The 13,567-nt window shown below is 39.3% G+C and overlaps 2 protein-coding genes across 2 annotated transcripts; both read right to left on the bottom strand.

The window, feature by feature from the left end:
• Positions 1-186: 186 nt before the first annotated feature.
• Positions 187-4,009, bottom strand: hsh2d (hematopoietic SH2 domain containing). Its single transcript, XM_069680208.1, has 6 exons — positions 3,990-4,009; positions 3,318-3,499; positions 2,791-2,880; positions 2,526-2,691; positions 2,067-2,315; positions 187-1,955 (listed from the first exon to the last, which is right to left on the bottom strand). The coding sequence occupies exons 2-6, from the start codon at positions 3,443-3,445 to the stop codon at positions 1,533-1,535; spliced, it is 1,056 nt and encodes a 351-aa protein (XP_069536309.1). The 5' UTR covers positions 3,446-3,499; positions 3,990-4,009; the 3' UTR covers positions 187-1,532.
• Positions 4,010-6,506: 2,497 nt separating this feature from the next.
• On the bottom strand, positions 6,507-13,061 carry LOC138607582 (ras-related protein Rab-8A). The gene is made up of 8 exons (XM_069680215.1): positions 12,914-13,061; positions 12,336-12,396; positions 11,273-11,333; positions 10,773-10,850; positions 10,474-10,563; positions 10,288-10,353; positions 8,709-8,759; positions 6,507-8,573 (listed from the first exon to the last, which is right to left on the bottom strand). Exons 1-8 carry the CDS (start codon positions 13,035-13,037, stop codon positions 8,484-8,486), a joined length of 621 nt encoding a protein of 206 aa, XP_069536316.1. The 5' UTR covers positions 13,038-13,061; the 3' UTR covers positions 6,507-8,483.
• Positions 13,062-13,567: the final 506 nt, after the last annotated feature.

The following is a 13,567-nucleotide window of genomic DNA, read 5'->3' as shown; positions in this document are numbered from 1 at the left end:
GGTCAAATATAACCAAATCAACAAAATATTGTTCAATAATTGATACAGTTATTGACAACAACAACAACAAAAAACACATTGCAATGAGAAGTGATAAAATACCCTCATGTTTGTTTTTGTTTTTTTACCATTTTCAGTATAATGAAAAAAGTCTGGCATAGAAAGGGACTGCCGTGTCGCGCAGGTTGTCGAATCAAAGCCCATACATTACACCCTCACAGAATCCATCCCACTACTGAGCAACCAGGACCTCACAAATGCTGTAGTGTGCAAAGATTAGATGAAGAAGTGAAGAATGGGGGGAAAAACTGGAGAGGAGGTTAAGGGAACTGCATAGAGGCAGAGCAGAAACAGGAATGATGTCATTTCTAGTTAGAGTGAAGAAAATGGCGTGTTCCTGTTTATTCAAAGTCATGTGTCTCTTCGTTTAGCTACAACAGAAGTTTATTAACTCAAAATAAGATACCTTCCACTGATAAATGATGCATTTTCGACATAAATATGAAATGTTATTGATATCACATGGTCTTTACTGCAAAATCCTCAAATTAGCATAAAGTAAAAAGAAATGTCTGACCTACATTTGCTAACAAACGATATGTTATCAGAAATATCTCGTCTGTGTTCAGACTCACATGCATGTTTCTACCTGTGGAACTGGTTTGATAAATATCTGCATTTTCTTCCAGCTTCCCTTATCATTGCTGATAAAAGTTCTGACACTACAAAAGGTGTTTTTCTCCTGTATTCAAAGCAGCAGACTTTACCATCGCATTTCTCATTTGCATGTACTGCATACAAGCTTCCTCCTGCAGCCTTTTCATACTTTATTACAGTACAGTAAGAGGAATCTAAAAACATTTCACCTCTATATATAAAGTTTAGCCAGGAAACATAGGCTGCTATAGATTTCTTCTAATAAATGTAACAATTTTCATATTGTCTCTGTTTAAAGAACTGCCAAATAAGTTATGAATAAGACATGAACTAGTTACTGAGACTAAAAATAGTCATATAGTGACCTCAGGTTGACCTGTTCTATAATGTTTTTGGACAAACTTTGTAAAACTGCTCATTTTTTTAAGCTTTTGATTTCTGATGGATGAAAAAAATGTCATACAGCTTGTCAATCAGATCACTTTTGAGGTGCTGGTGCGCAGATTTTGTTTCCTTTGGACAGACATGGGTAGCTGTTTACCCATTTCAAGGCATTGTATTAGGCTTAGCTAATTAGCAGTAGGCTATATACTAGTCCAAAAAGTTGAGGTTATTCAAAAATATTTAAGTATGAACTTTATGACCTTTAAAGTCTTAGGCAAATATGCATGTGAATAAACCATTTCGTGGCTGAAATGTTGCTTTATAAAACCTTTGCAAGGTCTTGAAATTCAATCTCCAGATTATTGCTCCTTTGTGTTACTTTCTTCCTCCTCTTGGGGCTGGGTTCTCCGCTTTCTTTGCCTGTATTCAGTTATGTTTAAGTCACTCCACAATCCGCTGATCATCCTCTTACATAAGGGAGTAGTAGAATATCAGAAACCTGGGGCAAAAGGTGGAGGTTGATGGTACTCCTGAGGTAACCCTCCATCAGTCAGTCTCACACCAGATGAAGTGTGTGGAGCATTAAAGTCCCTTGGGATCTCCTGGTACTCATTCTCCATGTTTTCGCTCTTGTCAGTCGCCTCCTCGTTAATCTCTGCGTGCATGAACTCCAGCGAGGGGCTTCTCTTCTTTTGGAATTTCTTCTTAAGGTTCTTGAGGTTGGAGACGACTGACGGCTTCACTTCCTTGTTCTTCACAGCCGAGGTGTTTGTGCTGAGCGGGTGTTCAGTGTGTGTGGAGCGGCTGTCAGGGGCAGAGACCGTTCTGGTACAGGCCTGGTTCTGCCTCAGAGGAGGGACACAGCTCCGAGCAGGGACCTCAGGACGCTGGCTGTTTCTGGCCATTGGCACAGGCTGGAGATCACAAACAGGAAACAAGCTGAATTAATTTTTTTAAGAAAATAAAAGCACTCCTAATATTTTAATGTTTATCTTTTATCCTAAGACTTTAAAGTTCACTATTACCGTGTCTGGAAAAGGAGAGGTGACATGTGGAAACTCTTCCTCCAAACATGGGTAAAGTCGGCCCTGAAATAGGGCGGCAGGCGGTTTCAGGTTGTTCGGCCGATAAGGAAGTGCAGGTGGGACACCTCCTCGTGATATCTGGGGACTTGAGTTGGGATGTAAGGAGATCTTTGGTGGCAGACTTGTGTTAGGGTTTGGATGTTTTTGGGGAAACAGAAGCTCTGCGTAGTCAGTCTTGTCATTCGAGCTCTAATGTTAAGTAACAGAGAGAGAGAGAGAGAAAAGAAGAACAACTTGTGATTGTGTGCTTTTTGCATGCTGCTCACGTGGAGAGCAAATAAGCAAATAACGTGGTTCCAGATAGGAAATGTACCCAGTTTTAGCTTTAAATGGATGCACTGTAACCTACAAACCACTGAAATTGACACTATTAAGACGAATAGAGAAACATTTCCCTACCTGTCCACAAGCTACAGTCAGCACCTCACTGAAAGGCATGATGGGAAACCTACGATGAAAGTCCACCAGGTCTTGCAGACACAGGTGACGCATTGTCTCTCCTACTATGATGTACTGCCCGTCTTCCAACGCATCAATCATGAAATGTCTGCAGCGGTCGTCAGCGCTGAGAGCCAAAGAGATAGAAGGGAAAGCACACGTCAAGAAGCAGGAAGAGAGCCGGATTTGACCTGTAACATAGAACTCCTTTAATTTAAACACTCACCGGTATGAGAGCGTGTAGCCGATCCTGCTCTCACTGACTCTGATGAGGAAGTAGCCCCGAGGTTTGGACATCAGCAGATCCTCTGCTGTCCTGAATAGGTCATAAGAGCCCCAAATTAGCACAAACAGCTCTTTTACATATGCACTTTAAACAGTGAGTAGTTTCTTTGGGTGATTTCCAAAATAAAGTAATGGAGTATAACATTTCTAAAGGTAAACCAAATATATCATCCATTAAACAAAGGGAAAGGGTAAAGTCCATCATAAGATCACTTCACTGATTAACCATGTTCTTATTTTCCTTGTTTGCTGCCTAATAATAGAGGAAGTGCAGGATCGCTCTGTTATCGCCCAACTTCTTCATACTCCAATTCAGCATTTGAACTCACTGACAACAATCACTGCATGCTGGAACACAACTCTAAAATCTTTATCATGAAAGATTTTAAAAACACGGGCCTCCACATTCCCCTCTGTCTGTCTTTCGGCGCAGCAGATGCCGGGCAGTGATAGACTTTGTCGACTTACTTCCTGGAAATGATCCCATGAAACCACTCGGGGACGACACCGTTCCTGATCACAGAGTGGACCTGGGACTTTGTGAACCAGAGGAAAGCATTGTGCTGTCCCTGTAAGGCCGGACTCCACTCCATCATCCTGGAGGACAGATCATTAAACCCTCTGTGGGGAAATATACTGAGCACCAACACCTGCAAATACATCATTTAGAGTTTATTTAGTTTATATGTAAGATACTTGTACAGACAGACAGACACAGTACATACATAGAGTACAGCCTATAGATACATTTGATGTCAGGCTCATGTTCCCTTAATAACTAGCAGATTATACATTTAAATAACTTTATTTATCATCACTTATTATCTCTTCATCCTTTTTGTGGCTGTGCGTTATTCCTCTTTGTATTGCAAATAATGTAACTGAAAAATTAACAGGTGAAGTCTGGTGACTGTTAATATTTAGTTAACCTTTAATATTAGTATAAACTACGTAACGAGACAGGAAGTGGTACTACTTTTACTATTCGCATAAGCTTTACCTGTTGTAATACTGTTTTAAATCATAGTTTTGAACACCTAAACTACATATTGACAAAGTTTTGTAAAACAAACAACAACAAAAAGTCAATCATACCACCTATGAGATATAACAGAGCTCATAGCGAGAGCTCAGACTCACCTTGTCCGGCTGCTTCAGAAGAAATGAAACAGCAGGTCTCTCTCTCCTCTGACTACACCTGTCAGGGGGCGGAGACAAAAATCCCACACGTTTAGCAAGAATGGCCCATATAACACAGACTGGTGTCTAATATACTGCAGGTAATCTCTAAGTATGACTACCTTCGGGTACCATGGGAATGCAGCCTGCATGGATAAGAACATAATAAAACCAAAGGTGTTAGAGCTTAGGTTTCGATTCTACCTGAGCGTCAGGTCCTGTTAAGAGGTTCAGTCCTGCCCTTTCCAGCCATTGCATGACGTAATATTTATTACTTCACAGTGCAAAGGTGAGGGGCCATATGGGGGGTTTGAATTCAATAAGATATATTTTCTTTGGCAATGTCTCTGGTTAATAAGATAACAGTTTATAGTTTTGTTCCAGTGTCAACTCTGTCATATATTGCAGTACAACTACACATACAGTATATAAAGAGAAATATCTTGTATCCAATACAGAAGCATGATAGATGATAACATGTCCATTAGAATAGAAGACTATTATGTTAAATACAGAGTCATAATAGATGACAACATGTCCACTACATTGATTTCTTAACATCTTTACTCAAGTTTCTCTGATGCTCCCCCTTTTTTTTTTTTTTTTTTGCAAGGTCCTTCACACACCTGAAAGCTGTCAATCAAAGTCTTACCTACAGGCCAATCAAGAGGTTAGAAAGAGGTCACTTGGGGGCATTAAGGGGTCTGGCAAAGGACACGTCAGCAATGGAAAGTTTTGATTTCAATATAAAGAAACTCAATACAGCAATACAGCACCACCATTAGGTGCTGCCCATCAGGGGTAAGTTGAACTTCACTGCCTTGATCAAGGACACAATGATACAACCCTGCAATGGATTACCTATGGAAGCCTGGAGCGGCATAAAACTAGCTCATGTTAATTTTAAACTACGCTGAGATACAATTGGTCCAATACCTTTTGGGGTATATAATAATATTATAAAACTACATAAGACAAAAAGTAAAACCATGCATAAGATTTAAAAAGTGGAGAAATGTGGGCGTGTGAACTTTTCTCTGACTTCCATGTGTTGTTCTGCTCAGAGAGGAACCTCTCTCAGACAGGAACTATCTCCACAATAAAGTTCATGGTCTGCAGTGTTGGTGTATTGTTGGTGACATATTGACTATTTACTAAACCGACACAATACAACTTCCCAGCAATGCTGAAGATCCACTCCAGTGAAATGAAAGAATCGATCTGGTAAGTTTTCCTCCCGCGTGATGATTGACTGAATATAGGTCAGCAAAATAAAGGTCCAAGTTTTACTGCTTTGATGCAAACAGAGAGTGAAGAGGAAGTGATCAGCAAATGTTTTTTGTTGGACCCTTCCCCTTTTAAACAACTAACAACCCACTTTCACACCACTTATTCTTGCAATGAAAACTGTTTTTAAAAACATATGTGCCTTCTGAAATCAACTTTATAAACTTGCTTTTTTTCTTTAAGGTTAAGCAAATGTATTATTATCACTGCCTTCATACATAACATGCAGCCCTTGCCTAATTTGTTGATGACATTGAGAACAGAAAACGAGGTTTGTGAGACAGTAGAAATTGTTTTACAGTTAAAACATTAACATATTTTTATAGTAGGTTTATTGTCATGTGTTAAGAAGTACTTCATAAATATTGGACACTGATAATTAACTCTAACCACTTGTATCTCAGATATAGAACAGGTATAAAGGTGCAGCGCTGTACAGCGAAGAGAATTCTTTTGCAAAACAAAACTGCAGGACCAGCCTCGACTCCTGAGGTAGGAGGATAATAATACAAATTAAAATAGATCCTTTGGTATAAGAGAGTGAAAACATTAAATAATGACAATTGGTATCTAATTTTATTGCTTAATTTGTCTGTTTTTATCAATTCTGTTGTTCAAATTCCCAAATAAAAACCTTTAACTTTATGTACACTCTGGAATATTCTAGAAATATATTCTAGGATATGGTTTTAAATATTATCTAAAGACTTAGATAGTTTTCAGGTCCACATTAAGTAGGAAGATTGTTACCAAGAAATAGTCAAGTTGCTTATATCTGTTAATTATAATTCAAATATCAGGCTGTACAGATTCCTAGTCTGATTCCCGGTTCGGACACAGTGGGCCTTTCTGTGTGTCCTCCTACAGTCCAAAGACATGCTTGTCAGGTTCATTGGTGACTCTAAAATTGCCCGTTGGTGTGAGTGTGAAAGGTGGTCTGTCTCTGTGTGTCAGCCCTGTGATCGACAGGCGATCAGTCCAGGGTGTACCCCGCCTCTCGCCCAATGACAGCTGGGATAGGCTCCAGCCCGCCTCAGCCTTGAACAGGATAAGCGGTATAGATAATGGATGCATTATCAAACATAAAAAAGACATTTTAAGTAACATCTATTCATTCATAGATTTGGATTTTCAAAATAAAAAAGGTTCACATAAAACAAGTTGAGCAAACATTTCTTTAAGAATCTCATTTTTAATAAATCATCAAAAGACACATATCTACAAAAGGTGTAGATCAATAAGATTTATGAAGTACAATCATTTCAGATCTTATTTACAATTGCTGAATTATTTTATATATTCCCTGTGAAATTAAATACTAATTTAGATCGGGAATGCTGAACACATGGAAGTGGTAAATTTACTATTTTAACTCCAATCAAAAGAACTGAGCTCATTTTGCAGACCACATTTAAGCCAATCTCGAGCCAAGATTTGACTACATTTTTTAAGAGCCAAAATAGTTCTGAAATCAACCACATTGATTTAAATCCACAGGTTAACGTCTAGGCAGTTACTTTTTCAATTCAGTGACTCTTCAGCAGCGCGAGAAGTGATTTGATGTCACTGTCAAACGTCGAGGCGATTTCCTATTCTCACGCCTGAACAGCTCAGCAGAACAAATGCAACAGAATTTGGAGTGACAGCAGAAAATCAAACCGCAAGCACATTTTCTAATCTCAAATAAAGCTTGTCAAGTCAAATGTGCAGAGCTTTTCGAGGTTTTCTACGCACCCAGAATGCATAGTTCAGACGGCCATGACGCCAGGCCCAAAGAAAGACGAGAGAGGAGGAAGAGGGGAGGGCAATGAGAGACAGAGTCGGAGGGGGGTGCATCTGGGGCTTCCAAAAGCATTAACGAGGAAGCAAATGCATTAAAAGCTAGAAAAAGTTCAAGGGAATGCTGGGAATGGGAATGAAAAACATCTCTAAGTCATAGGCCTTCAGTATATTTTCATTAAACTATCTTAAAAAGACGAGGTTTCAGTGCTCAGATGTCTTTAAGGAAGCCCAGAGAGGGTACATGGATATTCTTTGCTTTCAGTTAAGACTTGCAGCAAATACAGTCAACATATGTTAAGAGCTTCTTTACAGAAAGAACAAAGGAAAAGTGCATTAACAATAAGAACATTAAAGGGCACTTTGTCGTTTTGGTGCTATGTCTTGTTTCGCTCCATAAATACTGCTACAGCACAGCCCCCTATGCAAGGCCCAGGAACAGTTGTGTGCATGTTGCCCCAGTGGAACTGACAACCGGAAGAAGCACAGATGCATAAAACAACGATTTCATCCTCACTGTGAGTCCTTCTGTGCCTCTGCTGTGTGACTGTGTCGCCTCCAGGTGTTAGGTTTAGGTATTGCAAGACTACAGGTCAAAGTGCAGCAAATTAACACCTAAAGCGACCAGGTAAGACACTACAGAAGGAACCTGCACCCCCTTAAAACAAACACACGGTGTCAAGAACCGATTCTTACTTCATCCATTTGAATACTTAAGATAGAAAAAATCTGGGCCCCACATACATATTACATTGCACATTTAAGTCTTCACAAGAGGAATGTTTCAGCCTAAGAAATCAACAGAAAGACACGAGTAGAAAAGTCAGACAGAGGACATGTAAACCCAAATGTTGATATGGTGTAAGATGTGCTGGCACTACTTTTATCTGAATTAATGATAGGAACTTACATGTTTCGTTTGGATGCATATAAAAGTCTAGGAAACCTGGTCAGTATATAAATTTAGTAAACTGTGTTTGCTCTTTTTCACCTTGGAAACACAGAGTGACACTGACAACAGAAAGACACCAGCTAGGCGTCATTGTGAGTAAGTAAGATTTGATTGTTTCTAGTGTCTCACAAGGAGTCGGTCTTTAAAAGTCAATAAAATCAAAGGAATGGAGTTGAAACTGTTGTTATAACCGTCCAAAGAAATCAGATTTAGCATGAGACGGAGGCGTCAGTTATTAGATTCACTTGTGTCAGAGGAAGACTGATAAAGCAAAGGAGCTGTGACACTTGTGTTTTTCCTACAGCAATCAGAAAAAGAAGGAGGAAGACGAGAAAAGAAAGGTAAAACGAGAGACCAGAGTGTGCTCTGTCTGTCCAGTTCTGTCCAGTGGGGGGGACACAGTTAAGGCTCTGGTGGATGCCGATGCTCCGGTCTCCTCACAGGAGCGTGCAGCGGAAGAAACTGCTCTTCTTGGGCTGTTCTGTAATCTTTACTCCTTGATTGCTGCCCTGCGGGTTGTTGCCCTCCTACAATACACACAGATGAGAAAAGCACGTTAAGATATGTGCACAGAAGAGACACCAGAACATGACACAACGCAGATGCTGAATCCATCATAGCTTTGTGATTAACATTAGGTTTCCACTCTGCGACATGCTTACCAGCTTCTTGTCCATTTTGGCTTTGATGTCTCTGGCGAGGGTTAGGAAGGCCTGCAGACGGTAACAGATACATATATAAAGCAGGATATCAACTGTTTTGTACAAAGTGGATTGTTTAATTTATATCCACGACCATAGTAAAAATAGTGATTCTTATTCATCAATAACTTTGGTTTGAGAGTAGAAAACTAAAGCTACTAGTATGAACTAGGGATGTGCACTAATAATCGAGTACTCGCGCACCAACGCATGTGTTGTCTTCAGCTAAAGTAGTTAAACTTAGTTACATGCACCGTGTCAGCCGTGACCAGGAAAAGTTATGTTTGTAAGTACTTGGACAAAAACAAGACAACGATAACGTGCTGCGCAAGATATGTGCTGTTACACTATAGAAATACTAGTTTGATGCTTAACCACATGCGCTTAAAGCACACAGAGAAGCCAGTGGAGACAGACAGCAGGCAGTCTAGCATCACATCATTTGCTAGCCCTGTTAGCACACGTCATTGTGATGATACCAGAGCGGAGAAGATTAGCCTGCTAATAACGGACATGGTGACTGGAGATGTGCTCCCATTAAGTGTTGTGGAAGGAGAAGGCTTCCGCGAGCTGATGGCTTTTGTTGAGCCGGAAAACTTGAGTTGCGTGTGAAGCAACACAGAACAGAAGTCCATACTGTCCGCTACCGCTGTGACGTTGGACGATGATGTATGTACATTAATATTAAGTGTTAGTTAATGTTCTCCTACAGGCATATAGCCTACTATTACTGGGCCGGGAAGTCCGTGTCCGACGTTTGTTTTTTTTACTGGTAAAAAATAAATATATAATTTTCAAGTACTCATTCATAAGGTAATTAGATTAGTCGAATATTGAAATCACTGTCCCTAGTATGTACACAAACAGAGCCTCTACATGTTTACAGTAAGTACATTATATCATAACATGCTTTGTTTAAATGTAATGTTTAATAATATCCCGAAGGATAAAGTGGAAATTAAGGATCCTTTTCATATACAGTTATTTTTAGTAAAATAAAAAATCTATGTAATACATATTACTGAGCCAAAAAGGAAAAGTTCACATCATTTCTTTGCTACCAGCAGAATCTCTAGAAAGTTCCTGTTTTTAGCTAGAAAATAATCCCACACTAGAAATAGTCCCACACGCTTGGTTTTTGGTCTGAATATAAAAACAATAAAAAATGTGTTAATTAGTGAGCTTAACGCAGATTTTGTTACCTTTGGACAGAGCCACTCAAGCTGTTCTCCATGCTTTCAGTCATTAAGCTAAGCTAATCCAAGTGGCTGCCAGCTACAGCGTTTATAATAACAGACAAGTACGCGAGTGGTAACAATCTTTTAATCTAAGAAATTGAGTAAGCTCATTTCCCAGAATGTCACACTATTTTTTTTAAACTCTGATGATGTACAAATTCTCTGCCGCAGGTCACTTTAGTTTAACTAAACACTGTGACTTCCAAGGATCCTCAGTGCCCTTTTCAGAGTCGAGGTACGAAGGTACAATGTTGATGATTAGCATCTATGAGTGAATAATACCAGAGAAAGTGTGAACTCACATTCTCGACATTGATGTTAGCTTTTGCACTGGTCTCCATGAATTTGATACCGTACTCCAGTGCCAGCTGACAGCAGGAGAGAAGAGACAGAATTAGTGTAAATAAATATGTACCCTACAAGAATGAGATTATCGTGTACTTTCTAATCAGGTTTACACTTTATGAATTCACTGTAAAATGTATCACCTTCTCTCCTCTTTCTTTGGACACCTGTCGCTTGTCATTGACATCACATTTGTTCCCAAGGACCATCCTTTCCACATCTGCTGAGGCATGCTGTGGAAACAAGAGAGGCAAAGTGAACAGACAGGACCAAAATCAGCAATAAAGTGTATTTAGAGTTTTGCATACTCTATAGCTCTTTGCAGGAGATCAATAACTAAAGTAAAAACACACTCAGAAATGTACAGACAGTACTACAGAACAAGTAGATATCACCATTTGTACAGACAGAGACAAGAAAACACTAACGCAAAATATGTTACCTCTTCTATATTCCTTATCCAGTTCTTGATGTTGTCAAAGGACTTCTCATTGGTAATGTCGAACACTAACATGATACCCTGGAGAGAGCAGAAGAAAAGACAAATGAAAACAAAGTAGCCAGAAATTTAAGAAGTCATTCCTCTCTAAAATTTGTAAATGTGTTTTTACAGTGTTAACGTCAACCTTTATTTGTGATGAACACAGGATTTTGCAGCCTCATGTTAAATATTTCAAATACCAAAGGTAACAAGGATCAATGAGGTGAAAATACACAAACACGGGCATCCAGTTAAACTCGAACTAAAGGAGAGGCTGCAATGCTGCACTTTGCGCACCAATGATTTACCAGCTGTGTGTAAAATTAGAAATCACAATAACGCTGGGTGTGGTTCTGGTAAAGCTTCATGCTGCACTGAGCGCACACCTGAGCTGACCAACTCACCCATTCAGGTCTTAGAGATACTTTTGTATGAGTTGTAAAGCAGACAGGTTAACTTACCATGGCCCCTCTGTAGTAGGCTGTCGTGATGGTCCTGAACCTCTCTTGTCCTGCTGTGTCCCTAAATAAAACACAATTTCATGTCAAGGTGATTCACAACGTCCAGCCCAAAGAAACATACTTTAACTGACAGGTCATTTTAAGATCAATATCAATTTTGTCTCTGTGCATTGAGCGAAGAGCAAAAACAGCTATCCTGTGTCAAAAGTTGAAATATGAAACCCAAACCGTCTTATTTTGTGTAATCATGCTGCAGACTACATCAACAGGTCAGTGTGGTTTTGTTGAAAATTGTTAAACCAGCACCTTTTGGGACACTAAGGATAAGGCTGGTGTCCCAGGGGACAGCTGATGTTGGTCATGACATAGCTCCCACTTTAATGCTCTTTCAACCACATCTGCCTTCTACAGTCACCACAGACTGTTGGAGTGAAATTGTTTCATTTTACTGGCATACACATCTGTGCTAGATGTTTTACATTACCTTGTTCGAATCGTGCATAAATTACTAGACTATAGTATATTACTAAACTATATCCCAACCTACCTCCGTTCTGGAAGCATTGAGTAAAGATGTGGATTTTCTCAATTTAATTTTAAGTACTAAGATACAATTGCTTATTTGACATTAGGCAACACATCTAACAAGAGCTTGCTTTATTTATTGCTTTATATTTATTTCAAGAAAAGCATTAATTTGGCAGTGTCCTAAACACAGACACTTTAGTTGTCTAGCAGTGATACAGATAATAATCCACAATCATACTGTACGAGCGGATAACTCACAGGTTTGTAACTATTTATCAATTACTGTCCTATTGTACAATGGTCATATACACCCAATAGTCAGTGTAGTGGATACATCTAGATAAAACTAGCACCGTCTTGTACAAGTAGCCTGAATTAAGTCCTTGGAAAGCTATTGTATTATATTCCAGCATAATAACTGTATGCCCTTCATGGACTGACGTGTGTGTATTTTTTTATAAACCCCTGAATCTTTCTTTTGCCACATAATTCAAGCTGTAACGTGAAAGTATTTTATTATATAACATTATCTTACCATATCTGTAGCTTGATCTTCTTGCCGTCTAATTCTATTGTCCTGATCTTGAAGTCAATACCTGAAGAAAAACAAGAGTCACATAACATATCCACCTAAAGCACATGTGTCATCTGATGCCAAAATTGACCCAGCGCCTCATTGATGGTAACATTAGAGTTTGGTTTAAGACGTACATAGTTGTTTACGGGATCATCAATACTTTCTGTTACGTTGGCTACGAGAGTGCGAAGTACAGGCAGCTGGTCATATGAAAAATGACACTGCCAATTAGCTGACTGACAGCTTTGTAGCTTGCTAGCTCATCTTACAATGGTTAAACATGTACTGTTAAAGCCTGGACGGCACCTAACCTAAAAGTGAATTCAGACAGGGGCTTTCTAAGTTCAGAAAGTGGTTAAAATATCATTGTCGATTCTGCAAAAGCCTCTATATCAAGCCGGCAGAGCTGCTTCCTGGCTAGCCACTTCAAGATGAATGCTAGCCAGAAAAGTTAGCAACAAATTAGCATGACGGGATGGGCTGCTCCTGGACCGCTTTTCGGCAAAGACAAAACTGATAATACGACTTTAACTCACCTATTGTGGAGATAAACGTTGAGTTGAAGGCGTCCTCTGAAAATCTGAATAGCACACAGGTCTTTCCGACGCCTGAATCGCCGATTAAAAGTAGTTTAAACAAGTAATCGTAAGTCTTCGCCATGTTATTAGTTAGCTTACTATTGCGGATATTCCGCCCTTGTACAGACAGTGACGTCACTGCTTGTGAGCTGCCTTTTGGTCCAATCAGCTGTCAATCATCTCTGTCGTCGTGGCTCCGAAAGGCTCTCAATGTTCCGCTGGGTTTGCTCGTTTCGATGTCTAAGGTCTCCCGGACTCAACGATTTGTTAGCTTCCCTTACAAGAACATCTTACAGAGACGGGTGTTCTCTTAATATTAAACATTTAGTCGGAAGTGTGAGTGGTGTTGTCTAGTCCATCGAAATAAGACACAGTATTTAATTTTATCTATGTATTAGATGTAATTTCTAGGAGCCTAACGGCAGTTTAATAATAGTGATAATTATTTAAATAGGGCTTTAAAAGTACTTAAAGACACTTGACATGTTAAAAACAATAGCAAAGACAATAAGCAGTAAACAGTATAAACCAATCAAAGTGCAGAAATTACAGTTAAATATGTATGTATATAAAAGAGAACAATTACAACAATAACATGTTTTAATGTTTAAA

Source organism: Semicossyphus pulcher, unplaced genomic scaffold (genome assembly GCF_022749685.1).
Source record: "Semicossyphus pulcher isolate SPU_LCO1_2020_fin unplaced genomic scaffold, fSemPul1.0.p SCAF_4, whole genome shotgun sequence".
Lineage (NCBI taxonomy): Eukaryota > Metazoa > Chordata > Actinopteri > Labriformes > Labridae > Semicossyphus > Semicossyphus pulcher.
The sequence above is the reverse complement of the archived record's forward strand: the minus strand, read 5'-3'. Positions and strand labels throughout refer to the sequence as shown.

Bases quoted from the DNA above. Each gene is read 5' to 3' on its own strand.
- hsh2d (XM_069680208.1), bottom strand. From the start codon at position 3,445: ATGATGGAGTGGAGTCCGGCCTTACAGGGACAGCACAATGCTTTCCTC. The intron at 2,692-2,790 runs GTGAGTGTTTAA...TTTGGCTCTCAG, and splicing joins GGCTACACGCTCTCATACCG to CGCTGACGACCGCTGCAGAC. The intron at 1,956-2,066 runs GTAATAGTGAAC...TGTGATCTCCAG, and splicing joins CCTCTCCTTTTCCAGACACG to CCTGTGCCAATGGCCAGAAA.
- LOC138607582 (XM_069680215.1), bottom strand. From the start codon at position 13,037: ATGGCGAAGACTTACGATTACTTGTTTAAACTACTTTTAATCGGCGAT. The intron at 10,564-10,772 runs GTAACATATTTT...TTGTTTCCACAG, and splicing joins GGATAAGGAATATAGAAGAG to CATGCCTCAGCAGATGTGGA. The intron at 8,760-10,287 runs GTGAGTTCACAC...TACCGTCTGCAG, and splicing joins CTAACATCAATGTCGAGAAT to GCCTTCCTAACCCTCGCCAG.